The 15,999-nt window shown below is 49.0% G+C and overlaps 1 protein-coding gene and 1 long non-coding RNA gene across 3 annotated transcripts; one reads left to right on the top strand and one right to left on the bottom strand.

Moving 5' to 3' along the window:
* Positions 1-491: 491 nt before the first annotated feature.
* Positions 492-8,693, bottom strand: LOC109950931. 2 transcript variants are annotated; one of them, XR_005603507.1, is made up of 3 exons: positions 8,343-8,693; positions 6,260-6,446; positions 492-1,177 (listed from the first exon to the last, which is right to left on the bottom strand). It is a non-coding gene; the product is annotated as an uncharacterized LOC109950931 (long non-coding RNA). The 2 variants fall into 2 exon arrangements; XR_005603506.1 differs by lacking the exon at positions 492-1,177 and having other exon boundaries at positions 6,076-6,446.
* A 143-nt stretch (positions 8,694-8,836) lies between these two features.
* Positions 8,837-15,957, top strand: LOC104687743 (thyrotropin-releasing hormone receptor-like). Its single transcript, XM_019284328.3, has 2 exons — positions 8,837-9,619; positions 12,713-15,957. The coding sequence occupies exons 1-2, from the start codon at positions 8,837-8,839 to the stop codon at positions 13,091-13,093; spliced, it is 1,164 nt and encodes a 387-aa protein (XP_019139873.3). The 3' UTR covers positions 13,094-15,957.
* Positions 15,958-15,999: the final 42 nt, after the last annotated feature.

Below are 15,999 nucleotides of genomic sequence, written 5' to 3'. Positions count from 1 at the left end.
GGGCTTTGTCATGGTGTTTCTGTAGAAAATGCCCTGTGCTCTACTGTTTGGGTGAAAGCAAAAAGATTTCCACTGAGTAGCCAAAATTATCTGGAACTGTGAGTTCAAATAGCTGGGAGGAGAAGAGAGAATCCCTTCAGACACAAACCATCTGAGGAGCATGTTGTCTTCCAACAAGAACTTGAAAAGGAGTTTTTCCTCAGGAAGACTTATCTTTTTGACATCAGCCATATTGTCCCTGGTGCCAAATTGGGCTGTCATCCTTTCCCCAGACTGCCAGGGGAACTGGCAGGAGGCAGAGCTGCTGGAAATTGCTCTGCTCTCCTGAGAGGCGTTGTTCTTCAGTCAGATAAAGGTGTGACAAAACAGAAAACATTACCATTATAGAGCTGTATTGCCCACTGGAGGGGTGAGCTGCCTTCCCAGGGGTTGCTTGATGGTGCAAAAGAGAAATGCTGAACAGATTAACCAGCAGGAAACGTTAATTTATTCACATATTTTTTATTAAGTAGGACCAATGTACAAGTCTCGTTATTTGCTGAGGGATTTTCATCCCTCAGAGTCCCTCCATACTCACACCCTCGCTCCTGCTCATTGGGGCTCTTGTTGCCTTTGTTTTCACTCAGCACATCCCTCCCATCCCATAGGCTGGAGGAAATGGGGGACAAGGCTTTGTCCCGTCGCTGTCACCCGGGTCCTGAGCATCCGCCTCCTCCATGGGGAAAATTCCTGCTGGTCAGTGCTGCTCCTGCTTATTCACTCATTTGCTGTCCCTGACTGCAGGGAAGTGTGTCACCACATCTGGCTTCTGGCTTTGGCTGTTCGTGAAATTGGAAGTTCAGGGTCAGAGGTTTGTGAGCAATGAGGCAGAGGCAGGGCCGAGGTGCCCCAAGGGGGCTGGGGAGCATTTGGTGATGGGCACCAAACTTCCTTGCTGTTGTTCATCGTGGCCAATGCCAGCCCCTGATGCTGTGACCCTGCTGCCAGGGGCCTGTCACTTGCTCAAATCTGCTTCAGCTGCCACCAGTGGAGATGTTGCCCTGGATCTGTATCCACAGCTGCCATTTTTCCCAGGAGTTGCCACCACGTGCAGAGCAGGACACACAGGGTGGGCCCGACAGGTCTGCTGGCCGGGTTTCTTGTTTGCACTTATTGAGGTTTGAAGCTTCTTATTTATCTGGAGAAAAAATTTAATCACAAGAGAGAAAGGCCCATGGGTTGCTTTTTCCTCCACCAGTGCAATAAACCCAGGGGACAGAAAGACATTCGCACACGGGACAAGTTCTGCCCTGAAGCCCCTGATTCCCTGGAATTTTGTGTGTGTATTTTAGTGAAGGGATGGAGGTGAACTGACTCCATTTCCTCAGCCTCAGGTATATTAGGTAAAATATATGCTAAGTTCCTGCTTATGGCTGGCTGACAGGCAAGAATGAATGGCCTTAATATTCTGAGGTGCAAGTGTAAATAATCCAGCTCAGACTGTCTCTGGGAAAGATCTCATTCATGGCCACAAATCTGCATCTACCAGAGCAGACAGGAAAGCAAACAAAAACCTCTCTGCAGAAGTATTTCCTGATTTTTAAGCAAACTCCATTTTTACTGCTTTTATCCTATCTATAGTATTTGCAAATTCCATTTTTAATTGCATTTATCCTATCTATAGTACTTGTGCTGTAATTGCAATGTGGAAGAGACACTTTCATGCACCAAATTTTAGAAAAGGAAATATTAATGGACATAAATAAAAGCAAAAAAGCTACTTCATAGCATTGTGCATATAATTCATAGTGAGATTTTCCCAAGTCCTGGCTCTTTCAAATGTAGATTGTGTCAGGGTTTCACTCTGAACTCAATGCCTCACATTTTGCAGTAGAAAATTTCCAGATTAGTTGTAACAGGCCTTCAGCCTGCAACACAAACGGTGGAAATGAGGTAGAAGCAACACTGGTTATCCCAAAAGGCTGCTAAAAGCTGGAATGTGGGTACAGAAGCCAATCATCCTGGCACATTTCTTGGTCCCCTGATTTCCTGAACTCTGAGCACATCACTGATTCTCACTCTTCAGGTACTCAGAGAAGCCCTGAGATGTGTGACTTCAGCAAGCAACTGCAGGGGTTCCCAGGATAACATTGGTACGCTGAGGAGATGCTGAGAAAATGGAGTCTGTTCATCTCCATCCCTTCAGAGCCCTTCCCAAGGACTGAGGCAGAAGCAGTTCTGTATTTCTTTGCTGATGAGAAAAATATTAAATTGCCAGAAGAGATGTTTTCAACACACGAACTTAACACGAAAAAGTATCAGGATTTCACATATATCTTACCTAGATGCTATTCCAGTAGAACATTCTGTAATTCCTCATCCTACCTGGAAGCAGCTGGAGAGATGCTTTCATATCTGAGACGGGAGAGAGTTCAGTTCTGGGGATTTATTTCCCAAGACATTTAAAATAGAAAGGCCAGCAGTCTGACTAATCAGGGGTGATCCATAGCTTGGATGGGAGGTTTTCCCTTTAAATAGGTAGAGAAACTGAAACAGCCAAGTTGAAAGGCTGAAAACGTCCTCTCTTGCATTAGGAATTGTGCTGTTCAGACAATAAAGTGGGAACTCTCTGAATTATAGGAAGCAGCAAGTCAAGCCGAGGCTGTGGCTGGGATGGGATGAATCACCTTTTACCAGGAGAGGCAAGAAATTGTTCCATGTGCCCAATGCTTCCTGCTCTGCACTGCCAGGCATCAACAATGCCAGGTTCACGACCACAGTGAGGGAGGGAGGGAGGGAGGGACGAACTTTGGTCCCATCTAGACCTTTCCTAAAAATAGATGCCTAAAACCATGTGAGTTTTGTTCTCTCAGGAGCAGCTGGTGATGCATGTGTGGTCCTGGACTCTGTGAGAGGTATGGTGCTCTTGACAGGGCTGATGGGAGGAAGGAGCTTTTTCTGGCACTAGAACAAATTCCTCTAAGAGCAGGGAAAGATTTGCCCTCTGTCTGGACACTGCAATGAGCAGTGCACACACGAAAGACTGAAGAAATATTTAAAACCACAAATTGGGTGGAGGCTCCTGAGCAGCAAGAGCTGCTGCAATTTCACCATCTGTTCTTTCGGACTAACCAGAGCAGCTCTGAGAAATGAAGGCAGAGGGATCAGAGACATATATTTGGGGGGAAGATCTGTGGCAGCAGGACCAGAGAGGTCAGCTTTAGTCAGGCATTTTTCTGTCCTTTTATGCTCTAGACAGCTGTGTAGGGTGCAGTGATGGAGTTCAGTGATGAAGAACTTTACAGACACCATTTCCAGTGTTTCCTGGGTGTTTGCATCAGTGCTGACTAAGGACTTGGAGCATTTTGTCACCCCATTTTGTCACACCTGCTTGGTGTGACATCCAGTCATGGTATGAGCCCCAGACCTGGATAGCAAGTGAGGGTGGGCTCATGTTTCCTCCCTGATGCATGTCATGGCTCTTCCTTCATGGAAGGGGAGCAGGAGCAGAGCTGGAGGCTGCTGTGCTCTCCCAGGGCTGTGCTCATCAGGTGTGCAGTGTGTGTTGTACCAAGTGCTTGTTGTTACAGAGTTATGCTGTTGACATTTAGATGTCACAGAATATGAAATAACCCGTAATTACAGTCTAATTGTTCTGCCAGAGTTTTATTCTTTCATAATATTGCATGAAGAGCTTTTATTTCCCCTTAGCATTACCATGGCTATTATCCCCCCGGGATGCCCCTCCAGCACTGCACCCACCCTGATTACTGTTCTGGGAACTGCCTATCTCTGTCCCGCCTCCAGGGCACATCCTACCCTTCATGCTGTCCTCGAGATGAGCACTGGGATGGGTGATTTAGGTAGGATGTGTCACAGATGGTGCGCAAAAGGCACATCAGAAGATGTGTCATTTTTCACAGCACAGCTCCAAGCCTTGCTGGTTCTGGCAAAGGCTCAGCTTTGGTTGCCCAAACCACAGCTTCCTCTTACAGACTACAAGAGTCAGGAAAGACTGACACCCCCAGTGCTTCCATTTTTTTGTGCTGCCCTGAAAGCCAATGCTTCCACCTGCTTCTCTGTCCTTTTACTCATCCAGGCAGAATTCCTGGAGGATTTGGCACACTGGAGCAGGTGGCAGTGTTTATTAGTTCACAGCAAGAGCTGTGAACCCTGACCCGATGCTGTGGCCAATGCCCAAGCCCTGCAGGGGCCATGGGGTGCACAGGTGATGCCATCCATGGATGTTGGGTTCAGTGGGAGGGGAAGGGACTTTGGGAAGGAACACTTTGGGCCCATTCTCCCATGGCACTTCCAGGCTGCCACAGCCAGCCCAGAGCAGCACTGCTGGGTGGGGGAATCCGCTGGCACTCAGGATGACAATGTTTTCACAGGCTCTGTAAAATACACTGCGTCCCATGCACACCTGGCCTCACTCAAACCAAATGCCTGCAGCTAAGAGTGAGAGCAGCCCAAGACCTGCACAGAGCATCCTTTCCCCTGCTGGTATTCTCTGCAGAGCTGGATAAATCCCCAGTGGTTTGGTTCATTCACTTTTCAAATCAGCCCAATGCATGTTGCTGCAGATTATTATGATTTTTTTTTTTACTGTTCAGGCTGCTTAACCCTTCCAGGAGCTACCTGGAGCAGAGTCTGAAGGATGTACCCATTAAAATGTTAGTAGGAACAGTTCACAAATAAACTATACTGAGAAATGAGAGGCTCGTGAATGGTTGGCCCTGGCCAAGCAGCTCATTTGCAATATCTGTTTTCACCTGTTTGATAATTTTGGGGCGGTGAGAGGCTTTTTCCTTGAGGTCTCAGGTTGTGAACACAGCAAGGAAGCTGAGGAAGGGAGAAGGAATAATTTTCCTGTTTATGAAAGTGGCCTCACTTCACTTTCTTTAAAAGCTCAAATTACAGTTATTAGCTGAAGAAAAATCACCAGGTCCTTTGTGTCCTGAAGGCATTTTTCAAGACACTGTGCATCAGAGATTTAATAGCAACAGATCTTTAAAAGAAATAATACAAACCAGAATGGAAGGTACCCAAAAACCAGGAGGAAACCCTGCCAGCGAGACAAGGAAGAGAGGATCCTGAGAGGAACCACACAGCTGCCTGTGCTCCTGAACCTGGAATTAACAAACCATTCTTGTCCTCATATGAGCATGGGGAAGCACCATTTCCCTGTGACAGCGTTGCCCCGGGCTCGATGTTACAATAAGAGGTTGGAGCTCCTTAAGCCTGGCACCACCAGCTCCCTCAGACACCCCAGTACTGCCCCATGGGAAATGCTGCCTGTCCTGTTCCCCGAGGGAAGAGCCTGGAGATATTCTTGTCTTCAACCCTGAAACGGTTTCACCCACAGAAATCTACATCACTGCCTTCCTCTTAATTGTTTTCCATTCCTTCAGTCTTCAAGGTTTTCCTTAATGCTGCTCCTTTCCACATCTTTGGCACAGATGTGATGCAACCCAGGTCCATGAGCTGGTCCCTCTGGGGCAGTTCACAGAAATCAGTAGAAAACCACCAGGGGTTTTTTTTACATTTTTGTGTTCATGAAACACAAACCCAGGTCGATTTTGCATCTGTTTAATTAGTTGATAGCTGCATTTTTTGCTTGATCTCTGAGGGCATTAACCCAGAAAGCCCCAAAGCAATTTACTTCTTGGCTGTGACTCTAAAACACGTGAAGGTGATTTTGACAGAACTTCTCTCTGTCTTTCTGATTGAGCAGTAACTGCTGCTTCTGTCAGACTCACTCATACCTTGTGTCTACTGGCACTTGTCAGCCCTCAGACTGCTTAGCAGAGCCACGAGCACCTTCCTGCCTGGTCCCTGCTGAGCTGCAGGAGTGCAGAAGTGGGAATCACTTCCCCACCATCACTTGCAATTCATAATTGGGCCATTGCCTAGGGCCCTAAACCCTGTAACCAGTCTCTCAGAACCACTTGTGGTTTCTGTAATTACACTTCTCCACATTCACTGGCACCACATGGAGGCAGCCTCTGTGCCCCAGCTCTAACAGCAGAAGTTTTATGGGTTTAATATATGTAGGCTATGAAGCCCCAGGGAATGGAAAGGAGTTTTTCACAGTTTTAGGTAAGAGGATCACTTTCTTTTAGCATTGTTTATTAAATATGAGAAGCCTCAGAGTTCTTCTCTGCTCATAGGACTAAGGGAGGTGCCCAGTGGGGCTGAGAGGGATGAGCTGCAAGAAGGACACCTGAAGGCAGTGTTGAACAGCCTGGGCACCCAGCCCAGGCACAGTGCTGCTCACCTGGCCACGGGGCTGCACAGACACCCCTTTCCAAAAACAGCCCTGCCAGCACCCAGGGACATGGCCATTCCCATTTGGGGACCTCAGGAAAATGAAGACCTCTCGTTCCTCATGTTTCAGGCAGTGGGTGGTGGCAGGTATTCACAGGGGATGGCAGTGCCAGGTGACACCAGCAGAGAAGGAAATGCTGAAGTGTGTAAAAAGAACAAAACATGGAATGTTAGTTTAAAAAATCAATGTCTTTGGTCATCTAAACATTTAGATTTAAGTCAAGCTGGAAGAAAATATTTTATGTAAATGTCAAGCTGTGTAGCCTCTTAAATACACACCTCAGTCACATCCTGAACATCACAGTTACTGAAGGAGTCTGTAAAGGGAATATTAACTAGTCATCACAGCAAACCTCACAATTTTGACAACAAAATCCCCCAGTGAGTGCGTTGGGCAGACACACATTCCCCCCCAGCCCAGCCCCAGGCTGGTGACGGACACAGACCAGCTCAGGGACTGGCAGGAGGAGCTGCTTCAGCAGGGTGATTTAACACTGTTGCTGTCTGCACTAATAACTGCTGGATCGTCAGCACCACAGAGCAAAGCAGGCAAGGAAATAATTACCTGCAATTATCCTGCACAATGTTCCAGGTTTGAACCAAAACAAAAGCTTTTTCCAGTGTCTGCAGGAGTTTGTTTTGGTTTTGTTTCCTGATCCCACAAAGCCAATTCCTGGAATGGGTTTGAGGAAGAAAAGGAACCCCAGCTTTCCTCTCAGGACATTTGTGCCAGGTTTGTCCCTTCTCCTCTCCCACACACGGTTCCATGACACAGTCCATGTCCTGAGGACTCCCACCATCAATGTGAGACAGCAGCAGCGGGATGAAGTGCTGGAACTGTGTCTGTGTCAGAGTCATTCCAGAGCACCAAAATACACAACCCCTTGGATTATGTGAGCAAACACCCATGCCCACACTCCCAGTCCTTCTCCCAAAAGTGCAGTAAGGGACAGGAGCTGCCATGCCTCCCAAACCTGGGGCCATAGAGGGCAGGGGTGTGAGGCTGAGCAGAATACAGAGGACCTCATGAAGGCTGCCAGGGGACCCCTAAGGAAACCAAATGGAAAGAGAAGAAGAGAATAATTATCCTTTAAAACTGACCCAAAGGTGAATGAAATGTCATGGGAAGTAGTGAAAAACTGCATGGATTGTCATCTGCCGAAGGACATCTTCAGGTTTCCCAGAGCAAAGAGGAAAATACTATTTGCCACAGCAAGTCAAAGCCTGGGGACAGAGTGCTGCTTCTTGGGCTGAGGAAAAAGGCATTTTATCCACCCAGGTTTGTGAAGCCCAGGCTTAGAAATTTGCCTGTGAAACACCGGACTTGAATTACCCAGCATCAGAATGATCCTTCACATTTTGGATATGAACCTCAGTGTCTGGGATTAACAGGACACCTCTGCCCTGAATTGAAATCTGATCTAATAAAAAAGAGAGCTCTCACCTTGTCCTTTCCTCCACTCCACGGTTAGGGGGCCCTTAGCACAATTGCTCTTTCAATTTGAAAATGCGTTTTCTGACAGATTGCAGAGACATGAGGAGCAAGCATGGAGCTGGCAACAAATTGTGGCTACTGCTGACCACCAGGGAGACACCGGATCTCCCAACCTGACCATCAGGGAGATACCAGATACCCCAGCCTCATTGCTGGAAAGATTTGGGCTTTCCCAGTCCAGGACCGGGTGAAACTTCTCCCTAAGGAGTGACGCTGTGCTTGTTTGGGACAGGGATGGCTACAGGAGAGACAGCACGAGGTGGTCACTACCCCATGTTCAGGGAAGGCATTCCTCTGCTCCAGCGCAAGGGAAACAGGAAAGGCTGTGGATCTCACTGGCATCGCACTGCTCCCATCCTCCTGAGCATGAGGAATAAAGGACTCCTCATCCTCAGCTATCTCTCCTTGCCCCGGGGGAGCAGTGAAGCCTGCGGCTCGGCTGGGGACACTGGGCACCCACGGTCGGGGGTCCCAGAGCGGACCCACTCACTGCTGGGGTACTTTCAGCCTCTGCGCCTCCCACCCCGGGGTCTCTCACCTGCAGCCCCCATCCCCTGCCTGGTCTCCTTCCTCCTCCTCTTCCTCCTCCTCCCCGTCCGTCTCAGCGGTGCGCTAGGACCCAGCGGACGCAGGCGGGGGATGCCGGCGAGGGGCGATGCGGGGTCCCGGGCATCGAGGGAGCCCTGTGGGCTGTCCTGGGGGAGTCCTGGGGGTTCCCGAGGAGGCTAAGGGAAGTCCTGGAGGGCCCCGGGGGCCTGGGGGTTCTAGGCAGTTCCGGGTGGTTCACAGGAGCTCCTGGAGGGTCCCGGGGACTGGGGGGATCCTGGCCGCTCCCTGTCCCTCCAGGAGGAGAGTTTGCAGGGGAGAGGGATGCAAGGAGCCGGGCGGCTGCAAGACTTGGGGCGAATCGTGGAAAAAAAGGGGAGGGAGGAGCCGGGGTGGGCGGGAAGGCGGGGAGGGGGCTCGGGGGCAGCCCCGGCTCCCCGCTGCTGCCGAAGGGTGCGCGGGGCTCCGCCGCTGGCTGCGGGCACGATGGAGAACGGCTCGGCCAGCCCGGGAGCCGCGCTGGGCAGCGGTAACCAGAGCCTGGGCAGGATGCCCCGGCAGCCCCTGGAGCTGCAGGTGGTCACCATCCTGCTGGTGCTGCTCATCTGCGGCGTGGGCATCGCGGGCAACGCCATGGTGGTGCTGGTGGTGCTACGCACCAAGCACATGGTGACCCCCACCAACTGCTACCTGGTGAGCCTGGCCGTGGCCGACCTCATCGTGCTGCTGGCGGCCGGGCTGCCCAACATCTCCGAAGTGGTGGCTTCTTGGGTGTACGGCTACGCCGGCTGCCTCTGCATCACCTATTTGCAGTACCTGGGCATCAACATCTCCGCCTGGTCCATCGCCGCCTTCACGGTGGAGCGGTACATCGCCATCTGCCACGCCATCAAGGCACAGCTCCTGTGCACCGTGTCCCGCGCCAAGCGCATCATCGCCTCGCTGTGGCTATTCACCTCCCTCTATTGCCTCATGTGGTTCTTCCTGGTGGACACGACCCAGGTCACCTTCTCGGATGGGGCGCAGGTCATCTGTGGCTACCGGGTCTCCAGAAGCCTTTACATGCCCATTTACTTCTTGGATTTTGCTGTCTTTTACGTCATCCCACTGGGGCTGGCAACTGTCCTCTACGGCCTCATTGCCCGCATCCTCTTCGTGAGCCCGCTGCCCGGCACCCCGCAGCATTCCTTCCTGGGCTCCATGCACCAGGGCAGCTCCCTCAAGCTCTCCTGCCGGGGCAGCAGGGGCGCCCTGAGCTCCCGCAAGCAGGTAGGGGCTCCCCTGTGCTGGGCACGCCGGGCTGCAGGCAGCACTGCCAGGGGCTCAGGGCTTTGAGGGGCATTCTGGCAGGGGGCGAGGTGCCACAATACTTTCCTTCCCTTTGTGGAGGAAGTGGGGAGTATTGGTTTGCTGCAAAGAAACCCCTCAAGCCCAGCTGGGATCCGGCAGCACAGATGGGCTCTCCCTGCTTTGGTCGGGCTTGGTAGAGCAGGACAGGGCTTCAGCCGGGGAGAGGCAGGAGTGCAGGTACTTTGCTGGCTAATTAACTACTGATTGCCTCCCCGAGGAGGACAGGGCTGGCTCACGTTATGCTCACTTCTCAGACAGCGTCCCGTGCAGGTGAACTCAGATTTAAGGGAGCAGAGGGAAGGAAAAGCTGTCTTCCCCCGGAGCACAGCCCTGGCTGCAGGCCCCCAGTCCCTGCAGCTGGGGGAGTCACCTCGGTGTCACAGTGGTGTGTTTGCATTTCGGTGATTCCTGTGTCCCTCAGCTGCCTGCTGTCTCCCCAGTCCTTCTCTCCCACCTCCTTCTGTCCTCATTGCTCGTCCTCCTCTGTTCACATGGACAACCACGGCCTTGTGTCCCATCTCTTTGGACAGGTCAGTATCTAGACACGGGACAGTCCCATTCTGAATAGGCAGATGCTATTTTAAGGAAAGGGCTGAACCTGGGAGTTTGGCTTGAGTGCTTGACATCACTAATTCTGTTGTGATTTCCAGATAGCCCAAAGTAGACTTCAGCCTGCCCTAAAGTCCTCATGTTTCCAGCTCAGTATCTTATTGCCTGTCTTGCACAGGAACGTCCATTCCCCAGGAGAGACGAGTCAGGGTCACAGAGGGGAAGCAAACAGCGCAGAGAACGTGTATTTCTTCATTAACTTCTAAATCTTTCCAGTTCAGCTTTTCCTCCCTTTTTCTCTAGCACTGAAAGGTTTAAAGCAAGTGCTGGCTTCTTCCAAACCATTTGCCTGCTCTCCCATGGCCACTGGCTGCTGCCAGAGCCTTGGGCAGGGTGTTCGGCAGCGAGAGCTCTCTACTGGTCCGTGGATGTCTCCTTCTAGGGCAGCTGCTGGAGGGGCTGGGGGGGCTGTGCCTCTCCCCCTGCAGTGCTGTGCTGTGGAGTGGCACAGGGTGCTCCAGCATAATTAGGACAAGTGGCTGTTGGGGCAGGATGATGGGCATTCCAGCTCCTGGAAACATCTTGTGCTCTCTTTACTGTTACATCAGGAGTTTACTCGAGATTGTCATTACCTCCCAAAATATTTTGGCATGCAAAGACTTCCCGTGAACAGCCTGACATCACAGTGCTGGCATCATAAGGAATAAAGATGGCACTAAGTTTTTAAAGTGTAAAGCAGTTTTCCAGGGCTTCCAGTTGGTGGCTGTGTGTAGCTTTGGAGGTCTCTCTGACCAGAGTACAGCACTGACATCAGCATTCCTTCCCTTTCCTCTCTTTATAGGGGAACTGGCTCTTCCAGACCCCATGCCCAGAGTTCCCTGGGAAGGTTCTGAAGGGGCTATCTCATAGGTGCCCATTTTTCTCCCTTGCCTGGATGGATGGGGGAGTTCTTCTGTGGCTGTGCTCCTACACAGCCCCAGAACTGCACTGCTTTTGGGGTGTGAAGATGCTGCTGTTTTCTCACCGGTGCTTCTAAAGGCACCTAAGTCCAGAGCAGGACAACACAAGGTGTGAGCTTTGCTGTACTTACCACTTCTACAAACACTTCCAAGTCCGTATTTCATCTCCCAGAGAGGGACCACTAGAGGGAGTGGGATTCCTCAAAAAAGGATGTACAACTCAGGATGATGGTGCAGGAACAAGGAGGGAGGATACTGGCTGGGGAGAAGCATCTGTGGCTTCCCGGACAGGGACAGAGGCTGGACACAGCTTTGTGAGACACCACTTGTACATTCTCTCATATCTTTCCCAAAAGGCAACAAACTGTGGCAGCAAACAAGCTTCACCCAGCACTCACTGTAGCACTGCAAGATCTTATTTTTGGAAGTGTCCTCACATTTCCATTAAACCACACACAGCAAACTCCTTCTATTTTGGCCTCAGCTTGGTAATAGTCCCAGGGAAACTTTTGTTGCCACTACTAATGACCCCCGGTTTCTACTCACGGCATTGAAGGAAGGCATAGTTTCTTTTGATGAAGTAAAAAAGCACTCCAAGAAAAGCTGAAAGACACTAAATGTGATCTCAGTGCTTATGTCCATATTAAGAACTGGATTATTGCACAGCTCCCCTTCTGACTTTTGAAACACCACTGCCTAGATATGCATGTGGCATCAGTGTTTAGTCATACTTTCCTCCTTGGGGACATGTGTATTTTATTAGTATTTGTTGGAGGAGGATTGCCACTTACCAGAAATTGCTGTTGAAATTATTAGGATGGCTGGTGTTTCAGTGCAAAACCCCAATTTCCTGAACAAGCTTATGTTGAGTTGAGGGCACTGAGTTCTCAGCTTCTTTTTGTTCCCAATATGTTTATGTAGTACCTCCCTAGTGTGCCAAAAATTAAAGTAACCCATGGCCAGTAGCTAAGTAACCCCTATATCAGCACAAGTAGTATAGGATTCCTGACAGTCTCCTCTGCTCCCAGGGTTGCTCTGTACCAGGAGCCTATTCCCTGGAACAATATAGGTGGTGTAGGAAACCAGGAAACCCTAGAGAAGGAGATGAGGTATATCCCATGACAACCCTAAGACTGAGGTCTCCACCTTTAGACAAGTATTTTCCCTATTCATTTACTTTTATGTAAAATTTTCAAATTTGCTTTCTGGTACAGAAATTCCCATGGTTATCCCAGCCCATTTCCAGGATGGTGAATACTTTTTCTAAAGAGTTTTAAAGGGTCTTCAGTAATAGATGAAAACCTAAAATTTCAGGTTTTATTTATGCAAAATGATTTCCTGATTAAAATGGTTTCAGCAAGAAATAGCTGAAATAGCTTGGGTGTTTCTTTTAAATGCTTAGAGAGAGAAGCTAGCTGTCTGTACCACTTCTCCAGGTGGGAAATTCTGCTGGAGATTTAGCACCATCTGGCTATTTCTCTTTTTGCATCTCCCCACCATCAAGGTGACCAAGATGCTGGCTGTCGTGGTGGCCCTCTTTGCCGTGCTGTGGCTGCCTTACCGCACGCTGGTGGTGGTGAACTCCTTCGTGGACCCTCCGTACCTGAACACCTGGTTCCTCCTCTTCTGCCGCCTGTGCATCTACCTGAACAGTGCCATCAACCCCATCATCTACAGCCTCATGTCACAGAAGTTCAGGGCCGCCTTTAGGAAGTTATACAAGTGCCAGGAGAAGAGTGCTGAGCACCCTGCCCCGTCCACCACCCCGGTGTACTACAGCGCTGTGAAGGACTGTTCCCATGGCAGCTCTGACCACAACCTCACCAAACAGGAGGATCTGAGCAGGCTCCCTGCACCTGCAAAGAAGAACAAACAAATCCTGTGAGCCTGAAACAATGCAGGCAGTGGGAGCTATGCAGCGTACCCACTGTGCTGGGAGAGTGCCAAGAGGAATTGCTTTGGCATTGCAGCGAGCGTCATTCAATACTTCTTCAGGGCATTTAACAAAACATACCGTTATAGGCCAATTAATTTGCTTGTCCTTAACGCTAATTTATTCTTGTTTGGTGAAGCATTAGGCACATGTCAATATTTAGCATCTCTAAAGCATCCATTGTTAAATATAGCAGTGCAACCCTGTTTTGTGTTACATGCAAGTGCTGAGCTAGGCCAAAGCATTGAAAGGAATCCCAGGAACAGAAGGGCATTCAAGAAAAAATTATACCTCTTTTTAGAGTGAGTCTCTCCCACCTAAACTGACATGCCTGTAACACAGACACCCCATGGAAGCTGCTCCTCTGGAGTCCTTTTGAAATTAGTGGGGACAATTAGGCACTTCCACGTGTCTCCTCTCATCTCAACACATTCCTGCAAGGAATGCACATCCCTACAGAGGAGATGAATACCTCCAAGATGTGAGGCCATTGGCTGTAAAGGGACTCTCAGGGGAGACTCCTACATCAGGAGTAACCAAATTTGGGTGCCACGAACCTCATGCCATGTCTCTGGAAACATTGCTGGTAGCACAGAAACCCAAGGTCCAGACTAGTTGGATTTGCTACAATGAACAAACTAATAATGAAAGAACTAGTAAGTGAGTGTTTCCTAATGTAACAGAAGTACTTCCAGCATTGTGGTCTGAGTTTCTTTTGGATAACTTTATCTTTCCTGTCCAGATCCCTCTGGTTGCTTCAGCTGGAAACTGTACTCTTGTCCTGTAATCCCCAGGGTGGTGTAGCCATGTACCGTAAAGCAGTGTTGCTCTCTGCCCCAGCTACAGTTGCATTTCAACGGCAGGTGAAGAAATTCTCTTATTTCCTGGGAATAACTTGTGAAGTCCATTAAGTGTTTTGTGATTAGTGACACAAATATTTATTGCTGCTGTCATCTTGTAAGCAAAGTAGATATTCATACCCTGCAGCACCCAGGAAACCCGTCCAAGGACACTTGCCCCAGACTCGCAAGAGACTATCTGGACTATGAGTAAAATCAAGATTACACATGAGCCAAACCCTAGGGCTATTGCCAAATAAAACAAGTGTCTGCCACCCATAAACCTCAAGTGACTGTGAAGTATTACTTGAACAGCCAGTGCAGCCTCACTAGTCAACACTGGCTTTCACCAAACCATAATGTTAAAAGAGCTCAGAATTTTGCATCCACTCGGGAAAATATGTGTGTGATATTTTTATGAGCACAAGATGTTAATTAACCATTCTGCATCTACAGGAAATCACTTTGCTGGGTGAGTCAGGACAAGACCTCAAGTCCCCTCAATGTGTTGGAACTGTCCAGGACCTATTTTGTTGTATTTAGGGAGGTTGTGCATGTATGATTATTATATTGCATGTTATTCAACCATCTCTGTTGCCCCAAAAATAGCTATGAGGGAAGAGAATATTGGCTTTTTGCAATTATTTTAAACATAATGAATTTGGAATGTAAGGATTCATGCTATTTTTGCACTGTTTTGTGTATATCGTGAGTTTAGGAACAGAGTTCATATATATTGTTGTTAAAAAAGCTCTGCACAGAGATTTGGGATTTACTTCTTGAAGAAAATGGAGGTGTTTTTGATAACATGTGAAGATTTGCTTGTAACCATCTTTTTTTGTAGTACAGACTTCTTTTTCCTCTTAGAACAGGATTTTGCTTAGCAGCTCAGAGCAAGCCATTGATAAAAGCATCAGCAGACAAACAGAGCAGTAAGGATCAGGGTAAGGTGGAGGAGGGGGAAGGGGATCCCTGGGTGACTCCTGGTGCCTCCCTGGGGCCTTGAGCACAGGCAGCACCTTTCTGGGGATGGGCTGCCCTGCATCCTCCAGCCCTTCACCCTGAACTGTGAGTGCAGAGAGCTGCATGTGGGAAGAGGATTTACTGTTGGAGCTTGGAAACCCACCTGCAGCCCGACCCAAGGCATTTCTCAGGCATGGGATGTGCAGTTTGACAGATGGCCTTGATGTCTTCGAACACAAGGAGCAGCTTAATTCTGAAGCATCTCCAGCAGGATGTTTTCCACCTCATCATCACATTTTCTATCTTCACTCTTCCCCTTTGTGCTTCTCCCCCCAGACACAGACACCCTAAAAGCACTATACTCTTAATTAAATTCAGCCTCAGGCCAACAGCTAATTGATAGTTCTGAAATATTTGTTCAACATACGTGAGATACAATTAAAATTGAATCTCTTCTCCTGTTTCTACTCTTAGCTGCCAAGTACTGCATGACCCTTCGCTATTTTTTGAGAAGTAATGGGCGGATAAATTCTCCTGGAACCATGAGATCTCCAACAAATGCACCAGAGCGTTAAACTCTGTAGATGAGGAATGAGTTCCTGCTCCTTCCCCCGCATGTGTTCTGACACTTAGGAGGACTGAGAGACTTTTAGGTGGAAGTGGAGGCAGAAGGTCAGCACTCAGCTTGCTAAGGAGATGCTGGTTGAGAGGACAGGCAGCTTCATGTGCTAGGAATAAATCACTAGCAGAAAGGAATTTAAAGAAATAACTCATCACTTCCTTTGGATATTCAGGGTCTGAATAAAAACCTTAGTTCCTTATAAGAAATCAGAGAGCTCTCTTGAAGCTTCAGCCTGCATTACCTTGTACCTTGCAACATCCCACCCTGCTTGTAAAGTCTCAAGCTGTATTTTACCCTCAGCATTTATTTGTCTCAACAGCATGAGTGTGGGCTGTGAGTTTATAAACATGCCAGCAAATAAAGAATCTATTGCTCCTAAGTAATTTACTGCATTGAAGTGCAACTCAACATGATCTAACCTGTTACTCTCCTAA

The sequence above is a fragment of the Corvus cornix genome, chromosome 20 (assembly GCF_000738735.6).
Source record: "Corvus cornix cornix isolate S_Up_H32 chromosome 20, ASM73873v5, whole genome shotgun sequence".
Taxonomy (NCBI): domain Eukaryota; kingdom Metazoa; phylum Chordata; class Aves; order Passeriformes; family Corvidae; genus Corvus; species Corvus cornix.
This window is presented reverse-complemented; position numbering and strand designations above follow the sequence as displayed.